Genomic DNA, 27,252 nt, shown 5'->3' with positions numbered 1-27,252 from the left:
CACCGCATCTGCCTGTTCTCACTGGTACAGTACATAGTGTGTATTTAAGAGCTTGTAAGACAACGTTGGCCAGTCTAGTGTTTATCATTGGAATCTGTACATATTGGCTGCTTTCAGGGAAAACGGTGCTTAATGCATGTCAAGTAAGATAAGCCTGTGCACACTGATTAGCTGTATCAATGATATGAAAAAAACAAACACATCTCGACCTGTGTTTTAAGACACACTCTTTATAAATATGTATGGGTTGTGGTCATTTCAAACTTGCGATATAAAAAGCTTTAACATAATTTTGAAAACTGATTTGCGTCTAAGATTATACAACAGCGAACAAATTCAGTGCCTTCAGCGCTTTGATTGTTGTTGTTGTTGTGTGTTGTTGTTTTTGCTTTTTTCTGTGTGAGAATTGTTTTACCGCAAAACATATGATCACTTACGATGCATTTTAAACCTTATCCATTGCCTCGATGCCAGACTAAATTTAGTTTAAAGCCGCCGCTACATCAGGTGCATAAGCATTTATAAATAAATCGCTCATTTCTGCTTACCCGCCCTTCGGCGGCTTGTTTGATGTTCAACTCTCGTACAATCTCATTGAGATTTTATTACATTGTAAACGAAACATCAAGATAGGGAAAACTGGGCAATAAATTTTCGAAATTGTCATAAATTACCGATTCGAGTTCAGATCGTTTGGGAGTTGTAAACAATAGATATATCTGAAGAAAAATAAACTCCGCTCTTAAAATAAATCGGCTCAGTTATTAGTCAGCCTTGCTGTAAAGAATTGCAACACACACTGGCGGACACGGGGTACCCATACAATAAAAATGCTGGGACAATATATGTTGAAAGTATTATATATCACGCCGGGTATGCGGATACTTTGAAAACAGATGGCACTTCGATACCAGATAACAACAAAAGCCACGCGCGAGAGTTGAGTTCTTCAGCTTTTTTGCATTTATGTTCTGTTCATTTGGTTTTCAGACGCGTAGCATTGTTTAGTCGATTAATGGTATAGTACTTCGTATTGCGGAGCAAGAAAGTCGTGGAAAAAAACAGTGGATTATAAAAAAAGGATAAAATTTCATCGAAAATCGTCATGAATTCGATGATCAGTACGTATTTCAACAAAATATAAATACTTGGAAATAAATCAAGAACGTGCCAACTAATCGAAATAAAAGATCAATATGTCCATCAATGTTACAATATATTAAATTTTAGTTGAATAACGTATTTAAGGAAATTCAAATGTTTTAAGAGTCGGATGCCAAATTTTCATGGACACTTCTTTTACCGATCATCTCAAAGACAATGGCACTTCGATTCCAGATAACTCGACACTTTTTAACAGATATAACACACTCTATTTAGTTAATCAGAAATGCAGAATTCGCCGTGGAATACTGCTATAGTAAGCAGAAAATAAAGGAAAATGTATGTACTGACGTAAATTAAAAACGAATTACGAAAACCTGTTCTTATCCCTTTGGAATATGATAATAAAAGGGAAAGGGAAGTGTAAAGGGAAGTGCTTCCTATAAGTAGAGCTCAATATAAAGGGAGTTTTCCAATCTCTTTTAAATTTTGTGGCTACGCATAGTCTTTACGATGCGATTCTAATGAGCACCAATGACAAACGATTTTATGAGGTGTATTGGCCGCTTTAAGACCCCTTGCTCCCCTCACGGACTCTAGATTACACGGATATGAAACGGGACCGTTACGCCAAATATCTTGTTGTGTCTAAGTCACGTGACCGTGTCGTAACTATCGATCTTCTATCGAAGCGCCGAGGTTATAACTTTGATGTACCCACTCACGTATTTTGTTAAATTATAGTTTCATTTCTAGGCCGATTTTGACAAATTATATATCATTACAAAGCTTACGTAACGTAGTTTTCAGATATATAAATATATATTAAGGTTTTTCTTCTGATTTCGGCAGCCCGGCGAGTTATATCTTTAACTTTTGCAAATAACATACCGTTTTGGAGTTTAAGAATCTAGATTTACGGTTGACATGTTCGTACTTTATACATAATTGTAGCGTTTATATTTGGAGTTCAGTTTTAAAAATAACATCTTGCTTAGGAGAATAGAATTCTGTATACGATAGAAAAAAAAATTGTTTAAAAACGAAAGTAATTAAGGAATGAAGGCTGGAAAATGTAGCGCGCGTTCCTAACGCACTGAACTGATGCTACGGTCTTGGCGATTATGCTTTTGTTTAGTTACCGGCCATTGAATTTCCTTTGCCATGATTATTATATTTTTTATGAAATATATTGAAATATTTTGTTCTAAAGACATATCCATAAAGCTAAGTATTAATGAAGCTTAATAAATTTACGATTTCATCTCTTGATTATAACACAGAAAGGGTGTTAATTTTATGATGAAACAGCGTATACAAATGTATAGCGGACCCTCTTGATATTTTTCGGCTTTGCATACTTCAAATATAATGGGTGTCAAAACATTCATCGTTTGTTGTTTATTATCAAAAAGGTAATTATGTAAAATTATATGAAAGGTTATTAACCATAAATTATCAATTAATTAAAATTATTTAAAGATTCTTGAAAATCACGGTCAACTGTCTATGCATGTATATTGAAATATCTTTATAAGTTAACAGAGCTATAAATATATAGAATTCTAAATTAAAACTCTGTATTATTTGTATTTTTCGGAAAGATTATTTAACCCCGTTGTGGTCAAATGAGAATGCTGTTTTTAATTATGTTGTTCCGTACACTACCATACACTCTTTATAGGACTACGAAATGACGGAGTTTTTTTACCGGTACCCGCTAAATACGTTAAATGTTAAGTATTAGATTTTTTAAATGTTTAAAATGTACATGTATAGGTATTAAGCACTTATGATTATTGTGATTTAGCTGGCTGACATCTATACAGTATTTAGTTTATGGCAATCTGTATGGGCAGATGACTGTAAATGTTTTCAATACGCTACATATCTTATAAACGCAAAATTGAGTATTTGGCGTTACATTACTCCAAGAAATGACCACTAATACCACGAGAAGACATGGAGGTATCATAAAAAGTGTAAACTGACCAGACATTGCCACCTGTGGTTAGGGACCAATATACAAGTAAAGGCCCCTGCTGTGGCGTATGACACCATAGTGTTATTTAGTATTGGTCGGCACAGTAGCTGATCATAACGAGATAATTGGCTTGTGCTGAACACAGGGGCAATAAAACCACAGATCTATCAATAAACAAGATTATTGAGATATCTTTTATTGAACACCGCGATAAAAATGCTCAAACCATGGACTCTAGATTACACGGATAAAAAACATGGCAACATTCTCAGAATCATCACTGCTATATGTGTAATCACCTAACAATTCGTCTTAAAATAATTTATATATTTGAGTTGAAGACGATGTACTGTTGTTTAAGTCTGAATAAACTATCTGTCTGCCTGTCTAAATCCAAGCCGTCATCGTCCCGGTGAAAAAAATCTGATTTTCAATAGTTGGACATGATGCCCTGATGTCAAAATACGAAATGACCCGCGTAACACGGACCGTGATTTTCAAGAATCTTAAATAAATTGATAATTAAAGGTAAATAACATTTCAAATAATTATACATAATTACCTTGTTGATAATAAACAGCAAACGATGAATGTTTTTGACACCCATTTTATTTCAAGTATGCATGCAAAGCCGAATAATATCGAGAGGGTCCGCTATATACGCTGTTTCATCATAAATTTTACACCCTTTCTGTGTTATAAACATATTTTCCCTAAAAAATATAAGATGGCAAAAGAAATTAAATGGCCGGTTTCTAAACAAAAGCATAATCGCCAAGACCGTTGCATCAGTTCAGTGCGTTAGGAACGCGCGCTACATTTTCCCGCCTTCATTCCTTAATTACTTTCGTTTTTAAACAAATTTTTTTTCTATCGTATACAGAATTCTATTCTCCTAAGCAAGATGTAATTTTTAAAACTGAACTCCAAATATAAACGCTACAAATTGGTATTAAGTACGAACATGTCAACCGTAAATCTAGATTCTAAAACTCCAAAACGGTATGATTTTTGCAAAAGTTTAAGTTATAACTCACCGGGCTGTCGAAATCAGAAGAAAAACTTAATATGTATTGATATATCTGTTTACTACGTAACGTAAGCTTTCTAATGATATATAATTTGTCAAAATCGGCCGAGAAATGAAACTATAATTTAACAAAAGACGTGAGTGGGTACATCAAAATGTATAACCTCCGCACTTCGCTGTACGCTAATCGTAAAAGATCGATAGCCACAACACGTTAAAACGCGCGGTGGTAAAACATAAAATGTGTATTTCTTGTGTTTAACTCGCTATAAATCCATTAATAACAACGGGAATATACTAAAAGTTATATTTTTTTGAAAGAGGAATTAATAAGCAACAAGATAACGTATAAACCAATAAAATCGGATGAATAGTTTTTGCATAAGATTGAATTTACTACAGTAAGGGTTAAATACTCGATTCATCTCCTGTCAATATACACTCCGTGCTCCCCTTAATCTAGAGTCCTGCTATAAGTTCAATTGAACACAGTTGTGTTGATCCACATGATCCGTTGTATTTTCAATTCTCTTAATCTCAATTTACCTCTTAAAAACAAGTTTATTATTTAGACAATTATTTTCGATCGTCACTTGAAATATATTACTTCAGAAATAAGCATTTGAATCTGATTTAAAATTTGCACTTATAATATTAATTACATAAATTAATAGTAATAAGATTTTATATTTTACATGTGTATGTAATTACGTTATGCATAGATTCCCAATGTGTCGGGCTTGACAATGCAAATTAATTCGTTCTTCAAAATGTTTGGTAAGAATAGCCATAATATACATAAATGCATTTCAGATAGAAGATAAATTTCGGTTATCATTGTGCCCAATATGTGCCCAATTTGTTGAAAGTCTCTGTTATCCGAAGTGCCCTATATCGGGAATCAAAGTATCCGCAACTTCATGAATACCACCTATTAAAACATGCTCTATCTTCGTTTATATTTCAATGAATTCTATCAAAATTTCAGTATTTGAAGCACAGTTTTTACTCTACATGATGGAATATCAAACAATTTCTTGCAATATTTCTAAATAGTTTTATTTTGTTGAAATGTTTACTGTTTATCCATTCATGCTGTTTTCCGACCAAATTTTCTATTTCTTAGGGAAAAATCTACCATTCTTCCGTGATGTTTTTCTTTGCAATAGAAAAGGATACACCTCTCGCGCGTGGCTTTTGTTGTTATCTGGTATCGAAGTGCCATCTGTTATCGAAGTATCCGCATACCCAGCGTGATATATGCTGATATTTTCGCTGGCTTCGCTCGCCCAATTGTTCAATACATATACAATATATAATACTGGTACAAACCAGTTTTCGTGCTGGAAAACAGCGCAGACCCAGATGAGACGCCGCATCATGCGGCGTCTCATCTGGGTCTACGCTGTTTGCCAAGGCCTTTTTTCTATACGCTAGGCAAAAATGGGTCAATGTGCATTCTCATAAACCTCATATATAAACATATGTTTGTCGTTATATTGTGTGCCAATACGAGGGGGATTGCTTATATAAAGTATACATCATTAATTGTATGATCACGGATGGCCGAGTGGTCTAAGCGTTAAACATTACTCCAGGGTCAGTGGTTCGAGCCCAGTTGAGGGTTAGTTTTTTACTTCCTTTAACTTTATTCTGGTTTTTAACTGGAGCTTTTATTTGCATATGCATGTACCAATATAAAGCATTTCATTACAAACTTAAATACATGCCAACATCTCTGAAAAGGTCCCTTTAATATGCTTTATAGAACATTCCTAGCAAATATCACATTTTTTGGTTAAAACTTGAGAGAATGCAATGCTGACTTCGGATATATTTGCTTAAAACTTAAATACAAAGAATGCCTCTTCTGTGGAATTAAAACAGGAACCTCACGTCAGACAAATAAATCGCGTGTCTGACTTCTTTAGTCTGTATCAATCCGCGTTATATGCATTAACTGTGACGTATAAACTACCGCCAAATGCCTTCTGAAGTAAATATTGCCTGTTTGACTCAATAGTTCAGTCTAGAATTTCGACTACAAACAGTTTCGACGGGATGAAAAACGTAACCCATACGAGTATTTCGCAAATTTTAAAATGAACTGTTCATTATAAATAAATATCATATATTACTAAACATGCTGTTTCCATTCTGTCCCTATATCTACCTGGCACCAAAAACTAGTTCTACCTTGAAAATTGACTTAAGTTTCTTAAGTATCTTTTGGCTTTCGATTTAAGCGATTAAAAACAGTTTTAATGTCACCCCGTAAGGAAGCCTTAAGGAATATATTCCCCTTTAATATGTGTATAGTCATTACACAGCATTTAATTGCATTTGTATTAAAAGGGTCGTAACAACGAAAGAGATCGATTCCGTGGAGTTCAGAGAAGATCAAAACTGTTGCTATTACCGAAATTCATATTTGGGGACATTCTTGGCATTAAGCACTAGCAACAGTAACCACTACATCAACAACAGCAGCATCAACAACAACTACTACATCACGATCATCAGAATAAGAAAGAACAACATGAATTGTATTTGAACATTACACCGCTTTTATCATAACATATGTGAAAAACACTTAAATGAATAACCTACGATGGCATACACTTCAACGCTATTGTCACTTGAGTGCGGGTTTTATCACTTAAAGGGGCCTTTTCACAGATTTTGGCATTTTTTAACTTATTCATTAAATGCTTTATATCGATAAATGTAAACATTGGATCGTAAAAGCTCCAGTAAAAAATCAAGAATAAAATTAAAAAAAGGAAAAGAACATTGCCCGGACCAGGTTTCGAACCAGTGACCCCTGGAGTCCTGCCAGAGTCCTGAAGTAAAAACGCTTTAGCCTACTGAGCTATTCCGCCGAGTACTCATGCTGAACGTATTTTATACCTTATATAAGCAATCTTCGTAGTTTCACAAAATTTAACGACAAAAACAGAACTCTCCAAATTATTCAATCGTTTCGCGTTGCAACGCTTTATAATTTTTAGGTTTTAAAATCGTCAAAAGATGCATATAATGGCTCTATTAGACCATGGTAAATGTTCAGTTTTACTGTTTCCTCACAAATATCATAACTAAAACGAAAATTTGCGAATCTGAAACAACTTTTTTCAATTTTGTCAATTTACCAAAGCGTGAAAAGATCCCTTTAAACCGACTCGGGTGAATCTAATGAACTTTGTTTTCTTGTAAAAGACCATTGTTTCGTTTATATTAAATATTACGGTCAAATCTGATTAAGTGATTGCGCGGGAACTTCTCGTTTTTGCCACGGCATTTAATTGTGTTTCATACTGCGACTCCATTTGTTAATTGCTGTAACAGCATGTCGATTATTCGCTGTTGACAAATTATTCACTAAATCAACCGTGCTGACATGATAAAATCGGCATCAAGCGAAATAACAAAATATTCCACCAATAATATGTTAGAAAATTGAGCGCAATTATCGTTCATTGTCTTTTGTGCGTTCTTTTCGCACGAAAGACACGAGTTATCCAACAGAGCCATTACATTCCGGAATATTTTCAGTGAAACTGCAGGAGTAAGTAACTTTTCGACAAAACTAACTTGGAAATTAAACGAAATACCCATTTAAGTTACTTAATATATATTGAAAAACTGAATGCAATAGTTAGGTTTTCATTTGTTATATTTATTTGCTTTATTGTTGTTTGTAAATGGGGTGTGTGTATAATAAACCATCTCCAAAACGAGGACGTGTAAGTTGACGTGCATGCATTTGATTATTCTTGATGGACAAAACTAGCGAAGGAAATTAACTCCTCGTAAATGTTTAGTATTATTTTCAGGTATAATCTTAAACATATTAATTTATATTTTTAATGACATTTATTGTCACAAAAACGTGTGAATTTCGATGTAGTTTCGATAGTTACCAATGAAGAAAAGTTGTTTATTACTTATTATTAATTCATTAAAAAATATTGAGTCCTGAATTAGTTATACAGGTTTCAACCATCTTAAACTTGGATCGAAACTTATTGAGTTGATCTCATATCCGAAAATATCTTTTATATAATGGAATGGTTACGATGTACTCAATCTGTGTCGTAAAATCGACAAAAAGGGATCCATTATACTACTCTATTATGCTCTTTGCAAATGAAGTGCGTAGTGAACAGCGTTGCAAGCTATTAAATAATCTACCTGTAAGCGTTTAATTATTATTTGAGCCGCGTTCTTAGAAAACTGGGCTTCATGCATGTGCGTAAAGTGTCGTCCCAGATTAGCCTTTTCAGGGACGACACTTTCCGCTTTTATGTTTTTATTAGTTTCAAGGAAGTCCCTCCTCACCGAAAATCAAGTTTAGATGGAAAGTGTCGTCCCTGATTAGCCTGTGCGGACTGCACAGGCTAATCTGAAATGACACTTTACGCACATGCATTATGCCCATTTTTCTCAGAACAAGCCCCATTTTATTTGGTGCAAATTAATTATCATACGCAATATGTAATATGAATATGTTTCTGTCTGTGTTTGTTTTTTGCTGACAGCTATTCTGTAGTAACATTGTTGTTTTATTTGATAGACTTGCTTTTGAAGATATTGTATCTTCATTTGTATTTTCTCATCCTTTAAACATAGTTTGAAAGCGTGCATTTTGTAGAAATAAACACAATAATATCGACTACAGCATAATAGCATATACTGCACTGGATCCTATTGTCAAACTAAAGCGTGCACTTAGCGACAGTTCTTCAGGTCGTTAAATATCACAGCACACGCTTATAGTTCACACGCCAGTGTGCAATTAAGGGATAAATTAAACCATACGTTTCTTTCCTGATCGCTTATGCCTTGCAAATATTGCGAGATTGCTTGTGAGTCGGTGTCAATCAATAACCACAATTTTACCATTACGGAAAGTCGCGAAAACTAATGACATTATTAGCGGAAATGCTGAAAAGCCAATAATTAGCGATTGATTCTAGCTGGTCGGTAATTGGTTTGAGCAGGGGGGATTTGCCGCTCATTATTTGTTGCCCATTGTGTTTTGATGTTTTGGATTACGACTGACAGTTCTTGTTCGCCGATAAGGAATTGCAAATTTCTTCTGAATATATTGCGAACATATTAATAAACCATAAAACTTTATGTAAGTATGGGCCGGTCATAAGTGTGCGTTAACAATGTCGCCGTATTTTTGTATTAAATTAACGGCAAAATAAAACTGGTACGGCATTCACGTATTCGTACTGATTGGTGCAAATCTTTACTAGCATAAAATAAACAATATTTCTCATAATTGCCACGATCTCTCTTTGACCGTATGAAGTTTAGAGTCAACAATTTCGGTTAACTTCTTTTAAAGTAACATCACTATCAAAATCAACGAAAATTTCGTACAATATTTCGTAAAATAAAGATAATCAATTAAAAACCATTGTTCCTTATGGCCATTGTCGAAATTTCAACGCCAGATGTGGTCTGGTAAAATGGATGTTTGAGGATACAAAATGCTCGTTTTTATTATTGTTTTAACATGGTACCATTTCAGTGTTTGTGTTTTGTATCAATAGAAATATTCGCAGGAAATTAACATGGAATTTATTGTGGTCACAAATAAATAAAAACGAGCATTTTGTATCTAAAAAATATATGTAATCATACCACATCTAGCGTTGAAATTGTGGCTACTGCTATAAGGAACACTGATTGTTTAGGTATTAACTTTATTTTACGAAATGCTTTACGAAATGTTCGTTGATTTTGAGCGTTATAGAGACTTTAACGCGATAGGTTTTATGCGACTGATGGTGGTGGGTGTTATCTGGATAGAAATAGTTATATTTGCTGACACTTAATTAGAACTTTTGGCAAGAATCAGGATCGAAACGCGCGACCCCCAATTAGAATTTTGGATACATCATATATTCTGTTCATGTAACTTTTATAATTAAATGAGCCTCCTGTCTTTGTGAAGACTAGGCTTGATGTATGTTAAAAAAATGTCTTCATGGATTAGCCTGTTCGATCCGCACATGCTAATCAGGAACGGCACGTTCCGCTCTTATTGAAATTTACTTTTTAAGGAAGTTTTTTTTTCTAACCACAAGTCCAGTCTCAGCGGAAAATGCCGTCTTTGATTAGAATGTGGTTACTACACAGGCTAATGTGGGGCGACACTTAACGCACACGCATAGCGTACGGTTCTCTCAGAGCGCGGGTTTTATGTGCGCGTGTGTGTATGTGCGTTTGATTTACGTTCCCATCGTCTCAATACGAATGCTCATTTGATGTACCGGTAGTTGTAAACAATTATTATAAAAATGAGTTTGCTGTGTTTAAATTACGATTCAGATTTGACCGGTCTTGCTGTTGTTGAGTGTTGTTGGTGCTGTTGTTGAGTGTTGTTGGTGCTGTTGTTCGAGCATTTGCGCATTTTTAATAACGAAATATTGATACCTCGTGCAAGGCATGCATTATATGAGTCGCGTTCTGAGAAAACTGGGCATAATGCTTTTGTGTAAAGTGTCGTCCCAGATTAGCCTCTGCAGTCCGCACAGGCTAATCAGGGACGACACTTTCCGTCTTAATTGTATTTTTGCGAAGAAGAGACTTCATTTAGACGAAAAATGTCATAAAAGCGAAAAGTGTCGTACCTGATTAGCCTGTGCGGACTCTGGAACGACACTTTGCGCACATGCATTATGACCAGTTTTTTCAGAACGCGACTCATAGATTTGAACTCACGATGATGCGTTCCTTAAAGTGGTATCTACATGTCAAATGCGCTTTACGATGGTTTAAAAAAAAATAAAAATAAAACTTAGACAAAATTACTTTTCATAAACTTGTTTGCTCGCTGTAAGGGTTAAGATAAGGCTGCGTAGGGGAGCCAGACGGGCATTAAGGTTATTGAATGTTTTTGCTTTAAAACAATCCTGAATTTTGCTCACATATTCCGCAGCCAGAAACCGTCCACGTTGCATTATTAAACAACATTCTGTTTTCCTGTGTTATATAGTGTCTTTAATGTCCATACTTTTGCTGAGACCGATATTCGCAATCGCTTGATGACATTTTGATGTCCTTGCTATGTTCTTAAGCCATAGATTTATGACCGGGTCTTGAGAAACGCTGCTCTACAATTGAACAACTAAAGCGCTTAATATCGAATGCACTCAAGCTGGTACGATACATTTCGGATCGAACGGCGAATCTAGATGAACATGAGTAGTGTGTGAGAGTAACCGCGCGAGTTCGATTAAGATTTAGAGCCGGTGTTGTGAATTGAGGTTTTTACATGTGGATGGAGTTGAAAGAGATTTAGTTGCAAAAAAGTGTTCAAAAATTGAAAAGAAGTGTGATTGAAATATACAAAATATTGGAATAAAAAATTGTTTTATTCTTGTTTCTGAAGTGTGTTAAAATATGCTTTAAAAACAATAATAAAGGAATACTTAATTTAGCTGAAATTTAACAATTAATATTTTAAACAGTTGTATAATTTAGAATGTTCAATATAACCAACATTGTTGAAAGCAAAGCGTGTTTATGGATTCCGAGTTTTACCGGTACTACATAGGGTTTGTATCTCAATTAGGTGTGAAGGACACTTTGTTAGGAATTTATTTTTGCTCACATTTTTTTATCGAAGCATTACTCAAGTGTTATTTGAATTTAAACCGCAGGTCCTAATGCATTAAACATACCGAAGTTCCGAATATTTAAACTCGCGTACGATGGTAATCAAATTAAATCGTGTTTCTCATAACATCTGATCAGCTCTACCGGGGGTACCTATCACAGTATCATTTGTTATTTTGTGTGTGGATGATATTGAATGCCAAATTACATTTCGTATATAATTTTTATTTTATAAAACATATAATTCATCATTTTATCTGAAATCAAATTTCCAAGTACATAGAAAATAAACCGTGTTTACTAGTATAAAATTCAAATCAAATATATCCAGTTTAAATACTGGAATTAGAGTTTTGACCGAGGAATCACATTATTGTACATTAATTCAAATCAAATTTGTATCTTTTATTACATATATTTGTTCAAATTAGTACAATCATATTAATATAATTTATAATGTATGAAAATACGATTATCATGCCGAGCCAGAATTTTAAGTTCTTGCCTGTATGGCCTCTGATAAAGCTGTGTTCAAGTAACGTCAATATTCGCAATCCGTGAATACAAAAATTCTCATGGATTTACGTGAAACTAGTTTTCTTCTATATTCATCAAAAACAGTAACACGAAATCGGCGTTTATGAAATTCGTAGTAAAATGCTGCCACAAGTTTGTATGAATTGTTTTAGAAAATATTTGAGCTGCGTAATGCAAAACTGTGTCTACTATGCAATATGCGGTCAGCGTAGTTCCGGACGAGCCTGCGCATTCGCTCAGTCTGGTCTGGAGCAAACTGCCTGCTTACGACACCACGAAACATTCCGTTACATTACTGTTCCATTAACCCATTTATGCCTAGCGTTTAGAGAAAAGGCATTGGCAAACAGCGCAGACCCAGATGATACGCCGCATGTTGCGGCGTCTCATCTGGGTCTGCGCTGTTTGCTTAAAGGAATTTCTGTAAGAAATATTCTAAATATAGAAATAAATATACTAGACATCCCTTATTTTGGAAATAAATTGCTCCAATTTAAAAGGATGGGAGAGTCCACTAGGTATAAATGGGTTAAAGGGGACATGGTAGCTCCTTATCAGACAGCGATATTAGGCAGGCTAATCGGGAGCTACGCTGGCCGCATATAGCAGGAAACCCCATTTTTGCAGGACGCGACTCATTTGTTGTATCAGTGTATTGTTTGAAGGATTTTGTACAGAGAGTCTATAATAGATACATAGTTGGTAAAAGTGCCACATTAAGGCTCAAAGTCAACAAAACGAGGCAGAGTACAATGAGACAGTATAAGCGAGTCATACCATATAACGTTTTGTAATTTATTGAGTGTTCGTTAAAATTTCAATTAATTTTAAAATTCTTGACTTTGATTTACCGGTACTTCTTTGTTAGTGTCGGAAAGTCGTTTGGCCTTAAAAAGGGGGCTTTGTATAGCGTTTCACTTTATTTTAAAGATAAAAATCAACATAATTAATTTTAATTGTGTAACTGCAGAAAGTGAATCTTTTAGACTAACTTAAACAAAAGTTATTGGCCGTTCAATGCTTGTCTATTCTTATTTTGCTTGAATGTATGCATAATACAGCAGCATACGTTTTTTCAATGTTGTTGTTAGTTTTTTTGCTTTGGACGTTTTCAATTTCATGTGCGATTCAAAAGCTTTTTAGAAAGTGTTATTACTATCTCAAATAAACTTACTATCGCATTATCTAAATTGTTTACATGCCAGTTAAATCTAATGGAGAACGTTATCAAGTATTCACTTGCAATTAGATACACAGTATATTGTGTATATTTTACATAAATAAAACGCCTTATATAAACATTATAAATTGGTCAAATTATCATGCCATTTGTATGAACAAGATGAGAAAATATACAGGTCCACATACTCATACTTATTCTAAATTTCATAGAAATAATTATGATGTGTATGTTTCATGAAGATTGGCATTTCATCGGATGTTGGGTTTCATTGAAAAACGCGAAATACGTGATTGTAACAACAATTAAAGGTTATGCCATTTATAATGTGTTTCGTGTACTTGGGATCTAACTTTAGAGTGTGGAACTTCACTGTCAGTATAGTTTTCATCTGCGTTATACGTGTTATTATGTTGCGTTTCTTTGCTATAGCAAAAACGCTCCGTTTTTGTTTGTTCCTATGCCAACAAGTAACGAGATAATCAAATTTCAAATGTGTTCGTTGTCTTTATTGATAATTGTATTCATTATGATAAAACAGAAACATCTTCTAATGACTATCTTTAACATTGTTGGACCGTTGATATGAACATAAAACGTAAAATTTAAGTGAAGCCTTCACAAAAAATGTGATAAAATGGAATATAGTAGTATTTTTACGTGTATGAAGTACATCGTTAGGGACAAATGTATTACGACAACATTTAACGTTTAAATACATGCAGATTTAATGTCCAATGTTAATTTTTATTCCCGCTACTTTTAAATTAGAAATGAAAGATTAAAGTATTAATTTTAAAATGCATAAATTAAATCAAAACCGTTTCCAGAAGTATCAGAAAACCAAAAAGTGAAAAAAAAGACAATTAAATGCACATTTTATGATAAAACTAGTAAGCTACGCGGTTTCGGACCGTCTTAAAGTGTTCTTCTTGAAAGAAATTGTGTCGGCCTTGTATTGTAAAAATAGAGACCTAATTTACATACGTGGATCAAAAAGCTATAAAACAGAAGAGACTTGCTTTCAAATACGCATTAACATTGTCGAGGGGAGCGACTGTATTTTAACACAGGATTGTTTTCGGGATCAATTTAAAGTCAATTTAACTTTAATACTAGTAACGTCAACACTAACATGATTATTTTTTTCGAAAAAGAGCTTGGATTTCAAACTGAAGTAAGCTAAATTATTGTATACACTTGACTCAAATTTTATCTCTTAATTGGAACGAATACTACATAATTTTGACTTTTATACGAACGCGTTGATCAAATCATTTTTTATTTTGTTTACATAATAACTTAACATGGATTTGTTATATTAAACATTGTATGGTTCAACTTTCTGGTATACCGTAATGCTAATATTTAACCCAGTTATGCCTAGTGGACTTTCCCATCCTTCTAAATTTGATCAATTTATTTCCAAAGTTTTGGATGTCTAGTATATTTATTTTAATATTTAGAATATTTCTTACAGAAATTCCTTCAAGCAAACAGCGCAGACCCTGATGAGACGCCATCATGCGGCGTCTCATCAGGGTCTACGCTGTTTGCCAAGGCCTTTTTTCTAGACGCTAGACATACATGCGTTAATACATCATTTTTAGGGGGAGGGGGCGTGAAGAGGCATTTAGTCGTATTTCCCGTTTGTGATCCATATTTTTATATATTCGGTAGTAGAGATTACGACGAATCATGTTTCATTTTAATCCGGTCCTGTCGAGATCTTATCATTAAAACGCTTTTTACATGCATGTACCAAAGTTTATTAACTTCGTCTTAGGTGATTTATCTCTGGCGTTATTTTTTACCCATAGCTTTCGATCTCAATGTCTGATTACTTGTTTGACAACTTTTTTGAGTTCATTGATTTTTTAATTGTTTTTGAAAATGATATAAAACTATATTCATATCTTGAGTCTAAATACTCAACGAAGTCAACAGGAATAATTGTCATTCTAAAATTGAAGTCTTCACGTGTGAACTTATTTTCATTAAACAATATAACAACATCCCGGTTTAACGCCAGATTTCGTTGTTCATCGTTTGGTCAATAAAGTTAATAGTCTAGATTTAATAATAAAATAGTGGTTTTACTTTTTAAATTAAATTTATTAATAAAATAGTGGTTTGACTTTTAAAATTAGAATTAAATACGTGTATACGTTACTGCTATTAATAAAATTTCATATCACTGGACAGCTATGGGGGGATACTTTTAAAGTAATTATATTGTACAGGTTTTAAATATGAAAAAAGGTTCATGATTCTTTTAGAGACTGGTCGAAAAAAGAGAACGTTAAATTATCGTTTTATGTCACAGTGTTTAAATAAGCAGAGACCGCAAAAAGGTGGTGTGCAATTATGTAGTCAAACGATATAAAAATAAAATGTACACGTCTGCACGTTTAAAAGAAATTCATTTTAATGTAAAAACGAACGGCAAATATTGTTTCAACAATTAACGAGTATATAACGTGAAATGACCAAAATAATACTGTACGTTATGATTTCATGTTTCTCCTGAGATGAATTTTACACTTAATCGTGCGATTGTTGATTTCATAAAAAAATGAGGAGCTGTTTTGTGACACGTATACATCGGATTGTTTGAAGTAAAAAATTGGAGTTTAGAAATTCAATAGTCGAGATGCCCACAACGATGGATTTATTTGGAATTACGTTCATAGCCACGTGCATCTCGGTACTTCCGGAAGTTGCTTCATTGGACGTTAAACTGGGCGTGATTCTGCCCGAAGACACGATCTACGAGTGGAGCCTCAAGCGCGTGATTCCCGCAATAGATATTGCCATAGAATCCATTCAGACGAGACGATTGCTTCCCAACGTCCGTCTGATCGCACTTACAAATGACTCCATGTGTTCAGAAACTATTGGCCCCCTGCGGGCCATTGACTTATACATGCATCATAATGTCAACGTCTTCTTTGGGCCCGTATGCGCGTACGCTATCGCCCCCGTCGCGCGGTTCAGCCCCTACTGGAATGTACCGGTTTTGAGCGCCGGCGCACTAGTGGCAGCGTTTGATAACAAGACCGAATTCAAGCTGTTAACGCGTGTCCATGGCTCGAACTCGAACGCCGCTGACTTCTTCTTAGACATAGCGCAGAACTTCAACTGGACAACGTTAGGACTGATATACAACGATAACCGATCGGGGAAGGACAAATCGCTCTGCTACTTCCGGATGGAGCCCATTTTCTTCAAGATCCAAGCAATGTACAAGAAAGAAACGTGGTACAGGTCTTTTGACGAGGTCGAGCCGACGACCTACGACTTTGAAAAGATTTTACGGGAAGCGTCGCTAAACTCAAGAAGTAAGTTTTTGGTGATAATGAACGAAGCTCATTTCAGTCACTCTCTTCTCGCTATAGGTAAACGTTACAATTGTCTTTCAAGTACGAGAAGTTCTTAGTTGTTTGAAACTTTCTGTGAATGGTTGTCGGTCTACAAATATTGTATACAGAAATGTTCATCTTTTTACCATAAATATGAAGCACAATTGTAAAATAATTTACAAAGAACTGAAATAACACATGAACAATAAAACCAATATTTAAGTAGATCTTCTTCGCATGGTTTGAGATGCCCGCAAGTGTTCGATTTAAGAAATCAGAAATCTGTCTCATGGTGTTATTTATTTGCAGGCGGTTACATATTTCGCGTGATTTGTATCAAACTCGGTCGCATTTAGATTACATTGGGCATTGAATAGTTATTATGTTAATAATCTGATTACAGTAAACAGTCTTTAATGTTAATAACGTTTGCACCGCTCTCTGTTTTCAGTCATATCTTCTTAGCTGATTTATACCTTAAAGTTTTATTGGACCGTGTGTTTCAGTGATAAACCGTTTATGACTCGTTGACTGAGAATACAATTTTGTGAAAATAAACATGGTCTTAAATTAACTTAAATATACGAGTTTATAAGTATAATAGCTTAAGTATTATACGATTTTTATGTTGTTAAATATGTCTGATAATATGCGACGCTTCGTGACTAAATTATCACTTACAGTGACTGTACTATTCTTTAGCTAACAAAGCGTACGTTTAGATGCACAACAACCAACAAAACAGTATTCGTCTTTTCATTAAAGGCACACAACTTATTTGGCATTGTAAATTTAAGTATAAATAAGATACATATTTTATCTAGGCCAATTAGAATATATCTGGTGGTTACAATGTAGAAATCCGTCTTTTTTACGCTTTAAAACTTAAAAATAATCGCGTTTGTTGAAATGGATGTATACGTCTAAAATCCTACTGTCGGTTTTAAAAGCGGTACCGTTTGAAAAATAATAAATTACTAGCTAACTAGGCTATAGATTTAATTTTTCCTATGCCATTAAAATATATCTGGTGGTTACAAGGTAGAAATCCGTCTTTTTGCGCTTTAAAACTTAAAAATAATGGCGTTTGCCGAATGGACATATACGTATAGAAATCCTACTTTCGGTTTTAAATTAATGACAATTTTGCACTCTTTCAAATTGCATCTACATGTATTGATTTACATGTATTTCATTTCAAGGTGTTTGGCTGTAATCGGAGCATTGGATAAAACACTGTATGCAGTTCCTTATATATGAGCCGTACTCTTTGAACATGGCTTTAAATCCATATGCGTCGGTTCACAGCTTTCCCAGATAAGCCTGTGCAGTCCGCACGGGCTAATCAGGAATTACACTTTCCGTCTTAACACGTTTTTTGCTAAGAGGAGAAGTTTTATTTATTAGTGGGTGTCAGGTCTTATTGTCGTGTATCTAACTTGCCGTAAATAAAGGGCATTCGACTGATAATATCGTTGACCTCTTGCTGCATGATTCGCATGAGTTTTATTTTGTCAATCTCTACCGAGGAATAGTTTTATTGATGTAATGATTATTGTCAATTCGTCAATTCAAAGTTATACATGAATAACATTTAAACATAAACTTGTAATCGACGAGTACTTTGTCCATAATATTGCACGAAACATGTCCTTTTCACCACTCTCTATAAAACAAACATTCTCATACCTTTACACAACATATATTTGTCAATCAAGTCGGTAAAGCCAACTTTATGTGGGCTTTTTTATCATACGAATTTTAGACGTAAACAAATACAAAAACACGCATGTGTTATGCGTAAATCTATAGTCAAATGCGTATTCTTGAACATAACAACGAAAACTGCATTTAAATCGCCGTTTAAAAAAATACTGGCATGACATAGTTCCCTGTAGTAATCTGTATCATGTACAATGCTTCTCAAAATAGCGGCTCTTCTGATTGGTTGCTAAGGTTTGTTACTATGCACATGTGATTGTTCTTAAAAAAGTATCTTTGGTAAAACAAAGCTCTTGCTCACGTTCTTCTTAAAATATGTTTACATTTTCTTCGAAAATAAGCGGCATATACAACATTTGATAAAGCTACTATTAATCCATAAACAATTTCACATAATTGTGTGTTAACGTAATTTAAAAATCATAGCATCATGAATAAACATGACCTTCTGTCCACTTTACACCGGAAATCATCGCAATAGTCATCGGTTACCATTAAATAAATTAAAATTCCAAAAATAAAAAAAAGCTGTATCGTTCCGGTTTTTTTTAGGGTTTAACGTTTAAGTCACGATACTATGACGAGGGCTGATACTATGAGAATAAGGTATACTATTTTGAGAATGGCAAAACACATGTACATCGACACTTTGTTTCGAACACAGTACTAGCAGCACGTTTAATATTAATAGTTTTTTGTGTCCCCATTTTTCGCAATGTGAGGTGTCATTTGTTAGTTATAATCATTTATCATGAATAAAGTGTGCTATGATAAAACTTCGATCCTGATTTAACTGTTTTGGTGCTGTTGTAGGTGTTGTTGTAGTTGTTTCTCATTCCTCATAAAATTTCACATTTCCGATTCCATCTGCACACAAATATCAGCATTTTGCGGACATATTTCGTAGCAAGGTAACATTGGCAATAAATAAAACGACATTCTGTTTTACCTTGTGATATAGTGTCTTTAACGTCCATACTTTTGCTCAGACGGATTTTTAATATCGTTGACGACATTTTGATGTCCTTGGTATGTTCTTAAGCCATAGATTTATGATCAGGTCTTGAGGAACGCTGCTCTACATTTGAACAACTTAAGCGCTTAATAGCAAATGCATTCAAGCTGGAACGCAACAGTTTAGATCGAACGGAGAATCTAGATTCACTGAGTAGTGCGTGAGTGCAACCTCGCGAGTTCGATTAGGATTTAGAGACGACGTTGTGAATGGTGTTGTTGTTTTTTACATGTGGATGGCGTACAGTGCGTTTTTTAATGAAAAAATAGCGTTCAAAAATTGGAAATGTACAATATTGGAATTAAAACTTAAAAATATACTCGTTTCTGGAGTGTCTTAATATGCGCCGTTTAGAACAGAACAAATAAGGATGATTGTCATTTACCTATGTGTATAATATCTCATTGGATAATCGTGAAAGAGCTGGTTTTGAAAATACGATGAGGGTGCCATGTATGAAGGTGTCATGTACTTGGTGTTTAAATTAAGACTTTGTGGACCTGACCGGTCGATATAGCTTTATCTTGCGTTGAAGCACTCTTTCGTTGCTGAAGAGAGTTTTGTTGGTTTCACTGTGTGCTGATAACGCGATAACCACATCCCAAGATTATTATTTGTCTCTTATTTGCGACTTTCTCATTACTATTATACAGCAACATTGTATGAAAACGTTGTCACATTGTTGGAATGCGTATTTTAAATACAAAATTGAAATATGTTTATTAAACGTAAAACATCGATATACTTTTACGTTGAAGCATATCAAAAGCTAAATTTGATCACAGGCTTCATAGCAAATGCGATGTGTCAAAAAGGTGATCCGTGTTTCAAAACGGGATACTTGCATTATTGTTCATTATCACAATAATGTTTTGCACTATTATACAATGACGACATTTAATTTTTTTAATGCATGTTTATTTGAAAAAAATGGATTCTAATTGCAAATTAGAAATAATATAACTGAATTTGGAAACCGAAATGTGAAACAATATTGAAGTAATTGAAAAATAATTGAAGCTTAAAATAGTATGCTTTGGGGTTTCAGACGTTTATAGTGTTTTTCTTGAAAGAAATTGTGAAATATTTAATTGTTAAAATATAGGCCGATTTTACATACGTTGATAAAAAAGCTATAAAGGAGCAGGCATTTCTTTTCAAATAACAATTTATTTTATCCAAATATAAAACTGTTTTAGGAACAAGTTTGAAGACATTTTAACTTAAATGTAAGTAACGTTGAATGATTTTTTTTAAAGAGCACGTGTGGATTTCAAAGTGACAAGGATAATTTTGAAGTTCATATGAACGTGTTGAAAAATATAGAAATTGTATATGTTTTTCATTTAAATATTTAGTTTGAATCTGTTACATCAAAACATGCATGGCTAAACTGGTATGCTGTGATGCTAATATTTGATAAGTGATTATTTGGGAAAATCAAGAAGTTGAATTTAGACTCATTTAACGCTACTGATTCATTTTTTTTTATAATTGAGCATTGTTCTGAGAAAACTGGGCTTAATGCTTGTGCGTTAAGTGTCGTCCCAAATTAGCCTGTGCAGTCCGCACAGGCTCATCAGGGGCGACACTTTCCGCCTAAACTTGATTTCCGGTAAGGAGGGACTTCCTTGAAACTAAAAATACCATAAAAGCGGAAAGTGTCGTCCCTGATTAGCCTGTGGGGACTCCACAGGCTAATCTGTGACGACACTTTACGCACATGCATTAAGCCCAGTTTTCTCAGAACGCGGCTCTATAAATGTTTAAGTTGAGATCACGATGAATCGCTTTTTTATAATAAAATCCGGTCCTGTCACGATTTCATCATTTACAAGTTTTTTTAACTTACATGTACCAAAATTAATGAACTTGTGATAGAAATCTCTATCTTTTAAATAGTATTCGATCTTAATTTTTGGTTAGGAATATATTATATTAATTCAATTCATTTAACTAGAAATTGTTTTGTTAAATCATACACAAAAAACGTAATCTAGTCTTGAGGCTTATGATTGATTGCTCTTGTTAATTAACTTTATCAACAAGAATAACATGTATTCTAAATTGAAGCCTTAACGTGTGAAATCTATAGTTTTGGCGTAGTTCGTCCGTCAGTCCTTTAGTCCTTCCACCCGTCAGTCTGTTCGTCTGTCACAAACTATTCTTAGCTATATCTCACAAACTATTCAAGAATATAATATAGAACTTAATTGGTTATAAATATCAAATATGAAGAGTGCCATGCACAAGAATCTTAACCCTAAAGTTTCTTTAATAAGAGACATTGACCTGTGTTGTTTTTGTATGATGTACCTATCAGGGATATATCCCAGATACTTTGAAATATTTCAACACGAAACTTCATGGGTGTGTAGATATGAACAGGGTTAGATACTTTCCACAAAATCACTGACCCTTCTTTTAACAACATAAAAGTGATTCCTCTTTGATGCTTGTGTACGATGTAACTTTTTTCAGGGCAATATCTCACATACGATACAAGATTTCATTATACAACTTCATGGATGCATAGATGTCAATGAGTAGAATTAACACGAACAAGAACCATAATATTAACCCATTTATGCCTAGTGGACTCTCCCATCCTTCTAAATTGGATCAATTTATTTCCAAAATTAGGAATGTCTAGTATATTTATTTCTATATTTAGAATATTTCTTACAGAAATTCCTTTAAGCAAACAGCGCATCATGCGGCGTCTCATCTGGGTCTACGCTGTTTGCCAAGGCCTTATTTCTAGACGCTAGGCATAAATGGATTAAAAGACTTTTTCCTGTGCCGTTTTTGAATGATGTAAATTTTCAGAACTATATCTCAAATACGATACTATGTTCCAACATTAAACTTCATGGGGGCATGGTTATCATGAGGAGATGTACCATGCATAAGCTGAAAACCCACTCTACTCTTTCCTAAATAATAGTTATTGCCATGTGTTGTTTGTATACAGAAACATTCACGGCTATATCTCAAATACTATACAACATTTCAAAAGAAAACTTCCTGAATGTATATATAGATATCAAAGAGAAAAATTACAATTAATAAAAATAACCCTACGCTTTTTTTTGTTCAGTTATAGCCTTGTGCATCCATCCTCTTTTCGGTCTGTCAAAAAAGAAAAGCAGGCTTACATTGCCTTTTATTACACAAATAATAGGATACATACACAATGTGTGTGTGTTTTATTTGTGCATAGGGTTTGTGTTTTGTAAGCTTAGAGGGTGCACTAATTCATGGACAAAATGTATTTGTCTAACGACAGACTCACAATAATTTTTTTGCAAGTTAAGATAAAAAAGTTAACCGGTATGTGGATTAATAAAATAGTTTTTTTTACCACTAGATTAAAATACGATTATACGTTGAAACTTTTGACAAAAATGATATAACTGAACAGCTATGTTTGCAACAATATTAAAATGATAATCGATCTTGCAATAGATTTTAATACGTACATATTCTCATGTCTCTATGAGAGACTGATCGAAAAAGAGGATGCAAAATTAGCGTTTAATGACAGTGTTGAAATGAATATCGACAGAAAAACGGTTGTGTGCAATAACGTATTCAAACGATATAAAAATAAAAGTACTTGTCTTCAAGTTTAGATGTCATGCGTATTAATGACAAAAGCGAACGGCAAATAGTCTGTCAACAATGAACGAGTATTGATACGTGAAATAACCCACATGATAGTGAGGGCTAAGATGTAAAGAATCAAAAGAGATAAGTTTATGCTTGCATGTGCACTTTTGAAAAAATGAGAAACTGTTTGTGATATCGTACCTGTATTTAACAGATGTTTAAGGTAATATATATGAGTTTAGATATTCAGTAACATACTACACGGTCTCACAATTATTCGAGATACGTGCAACGATGGATTTATTCGGAATTACGTACATCGCCACGAGCGTCTTCGTATTATCGGAAGTGATGTCATTGGACGTGAAACTGGGCGTTATCCTCCCGGAGGACACAATCTACGCGTGGAGCCTCAAGCGCGTGATACCCGCCATAGATATCGCCATAGAAACCATTCAGACGAGACGATTGCTTCCCAACGTCCGTCTGATCGCCCTGACCAATGACTCCATGTGTTCAGAAACTATTGGACCTCTGGCGGCCATTGACTTTTACATGCGCCAAAATGTCAACGTCTTCTTTGGGCCAGTATGCGCGTTTGCTATCGCCCCAGTGGCTCGGTTTACCCCCCACTGGAACGTCCCTGTTTTAAGCGCCGGGGCGCTAGAGACAGATTTTGATAAAAAGTTCGAATACAAGCTTTTAACGCGTGTTCATGGCTCGAACACGAAAGCCACCGACCTTTTCTTGGACATAACGCGGAATTTTAACTGGACCACATTCGGACTGATATACAACGATGATCGATCGGGGAAGGATAAATTATCGCAGTGTTTCTTTAGGATGGAGTCCATTTGGTCAAAGAGCAAACACATTTATAAAAGAGAAATGTGGTACAAGTCTTTCGTTGAGTCTGAGCCGACGACCTATGACTTTGAGAACATTTTACGGGAAGCGTCGCTAAACTCAAGAAGTAAGTATGTCTGTTGTAATGAATGGAACTCATTTAAACCACTACCACCCCACCCCTTCATCTTTAGGTTATCGGCTACCAAATATCATCATAGTTCTGATAGTTCCAATTTGTGTATCGGTTTGAGACTTTATGTCGGTTTGCAGATGTTGTTTACAGTACTTAACTAATTGTAAGCATGTATCGATGTCACCATTGTATAATAATTAGAAAATATAAGTCCAAAGTAGTAAAATCATTATTTGAATAAATCATTATCACGTGGTAGAGATGACGGCACGTGCATGATGAGAGAAATGCACTGCACCAGCAACATGTCTGCGCGGTGTGGGTAATTGCAAGCATGCGGATGCATATTTCGTTTGATTATCATCAAATTCATTCGCATGCAGACCACCTTAGGCACGGAATTGTTTGATGTTAAGAATCTTTGATATAGTCCATTCACTTGACTCTTCATAATATTTTACCACTTTGTTCTTGCATAATTATCAGTGATTTAAAGCTTAAAGTTGTATTGAGCCATGTGTTTTAACTTCACATAGGTTTATAATGTTTATATTATTTCGCATTCACGAACATAACAATTTTGCGTAACAAAACGTTCTCAAATCATGTATACGAGCATATAAACACAATAGCTAAGGAGTGAGCCCATGTGTGTTATAAGATTGTTTATAGGTTTGTGTTTTGTTGTTGATGTTTTTTGTTAAAAATTCCGGATTATTTTTAGTAATGTCGTTACCAAAATACTACCAATGCTTATTGTATTTTACTTTAGCGTATCAAAAATAAAGTAAAGATGAACAATACATCTACGGAAGAGTGTTAAATGTACGATAACGCAGTTAATACAACATCTGTTGATTAATTGGAGCATTTAATTCAAAACTAATGATTCATGGTAGTGACTTGTCTTAAAGTCACTTTAACACCCAGTGCTGTGATATAAATTTGAATTGATCGTTCCGAAGCGGGGATACTAGCTGTAACAATTCTCGTTGATTACGTTGTGCTTCTAAGGTCCTTTTGTTGTACGTCTAACCTTCTGTAAATAATCCTAACAAGATTCACCTCCTGCTGAAATATTCACCAAGTTTTACTTTATTAATGTTTTATATGGTGTTAACATAGACATTTTTGTATCGACGTAAAGTAGATTTTTCCACTCGAAATTCCTAGCTAAGACAAATATGGCATATACGAATTAACGTCATTTTGGGGGTTCTATTTTAATTGCATACTAAAAAATGTATCCTTTACAACAATTTCCATAAAACAAACATTTCGATTTCCTTAACACAACACCTATTTGTCAATCAAGTCGCTAAAGTCATATAAAACATTTAAATGGTCTTTTGTACTGGATGCTTGTTTTGAAGTATGCTAATAAGTTTTGAGAGCATCTTTTAACATCTTTTGAATGACAAACACGTGTATATTAACGCTTTTTTACGAATCATTTAACAAACTTGAATATTCCTTAATTGGATTAAAGATAAAATCATACAAAATGCTTGTGAAGGTATTTAAATTGAATACGGATATTCTATTGAACCAAATCTTAACGTTGAAAAAAAACAGGTAAACAGGTGAAGATGTCAAACTTGAAAGCGACAAAAATTGGGTATTTTTTTCGAACTGAACAAAACACTTGAATCGTACAACAACGCATTATCCATGTGTGTTCGTGTAAGGCCGTAAATGTTCGGTCAATTCCGTGGGTCCTCGTTCAAATCTGGTCTGTGATTCTGATAGTAGAAAACGGGAACGATTTATATGTATTGGATTCATTTTTGTAAAGTTTTCTTAGTTTTGTGCTAATTTTTACCTTGGTAAGTCTCTAGCTGAGGAATGGCTTTTAAGATATAATTGCATGTTTGACCTCTGTAAGAAGCCGCTATCTATTTTCGATCACGCGTGTTGCAGTATAAAGATTTATATTAATGGCTGCCATTGGCAATTCTCCGTTTCCTGCTTACTTGGCCCCGCCCCCCCCACAGCCCCCCGCCTCCCCCCCCCCACAGCCCCCCCCCCCCCCCCCCGCCTCCCCCCCCCCCCGCCCCGGTGTAGAGCATGTCATATTAACTGCACATCAGTCAAATGTCACATTCGAAATAATGGTAAGCAGTTAAGGACTGAGTGTTGGATAAAACTTTCGATCCCTGATTTATGATGCAAGTTTGTTTCCACGAGACCACCAATCCGCCCATAACGTGCTCGGTACCGTAGCGACACACGTGAAAAGACACGACCGTAGCATACCGTTCGTAACACTCTCGCAATTTAACAACATCTATAAAGTATTTCCGGCAATAAGGTCAAACATATATCATGACTTCATTTACTTCCTGCTGCTACTGTTACTTTTACTGTTACTTCTGTTTATAATGCTACAGCTGATCTTGCTGTGTTCGTCTAAAATATGATTATAAGTGAACGTAGAATGTATCCATATCTCAGCATAAAATGTTAATCCCTTGCCAGATTGGCTCCAGTGTTAATTCGACTAGAATAATTGGTCGTGTGATGATATTGGATCGATTGATAAGAAGAGATCTCTTTGTGCCTTTTTGTGATGCATTCCCAATACATATTTAAAAAATTCTGGCTTAGATTTAGGGTAATATTTTGTTTGATCCAAATAAAAACATCGAATACCTCTTGTGTATGGGACACAGTCTCAGAAAATCTACGGCCCCAGGGGCACACGGTGTAGGGGCCAAGGGCTCGTTTGCCTATCTATTATATCACGGTAAGATTTGTTGATGATCATGATAAACCCTCATGTGTAATCGATGCATTACCCATGCATGTTCAACACGCGCATGCACATGTAAGAAGTTATATCGATTCATTATAAATCCGATTTAGGGAAGCAGAATAATGTTTTTTCCGACCTCAAAATGAATTTTGTATTGATTGAATATGAATTGTAAATGTGTGCGTTGTATAAATAACGCTTAACAAGTAGCAGCAATCTACGATTTATATTGACATTATTCAAATGCATGTAATCATATTAGTTATAAGCATGAATTGCCGGAACTAAAAACATTTAACATTTTGTCTTCGATAATGATGAATAATCAAAT

At 34.6% G+C, this 27,252-nt stretch overlaps 1 protein-coding gene across 6 annotated transcripts in view; it reads left to right on the top strand.

Moving 5' to 3' along the window:
- Positions 1-27,252, top strand: part of LOC127867686 (atrial natriuretic peptide receptor 1-like) — a 740,759-nt gene that overhangs the window by 425,644 nt on the left and 287,863 nt on the right. The window contains exon 1 of one of the 6 annotated variants that reach the window (XM_052409010.1): positions 15,840-16,814. The exons of 4 other annotated variants lie outside the window; for them this stretch is intronic. In XM_052409010.1, the coding sequence (XP_052264970.1) occupies positions 16,127-16,814 (688 nt within the window). In that variant the 5' untranslated portion in view covers positions 15,840-16,126. Of the gene's footprint in view, positions 1-15,839; positions 16,815-24,014; positions 24,158-27,252 lie in introns of those variants that run through there. One more of the 6 variants, XM_052409011.1, reaches the window with a different exon arrangement.

This window comes from Dreissena polymorpha, chromosome 2 (assembly GCF_020536995.1).
Source record: "Dreissena polymorpha isolate Duluth1 chromosome 2, UMN_Dpol_1.0, whole genome shotgun sequence".
NCBI classification, from domain to species: domain Eukaryota; kingdom Metazoa; phylum Mollusca; class Bivalvia; order Myida; family Dreissenidae; genus Dreissena; species Dreissena polymorpha.
The sequence above is the reverse complement of the archived record's forward strand: the minus strand, read 5'-3'. Positions and strand labels throughout refer to the sequence as shown.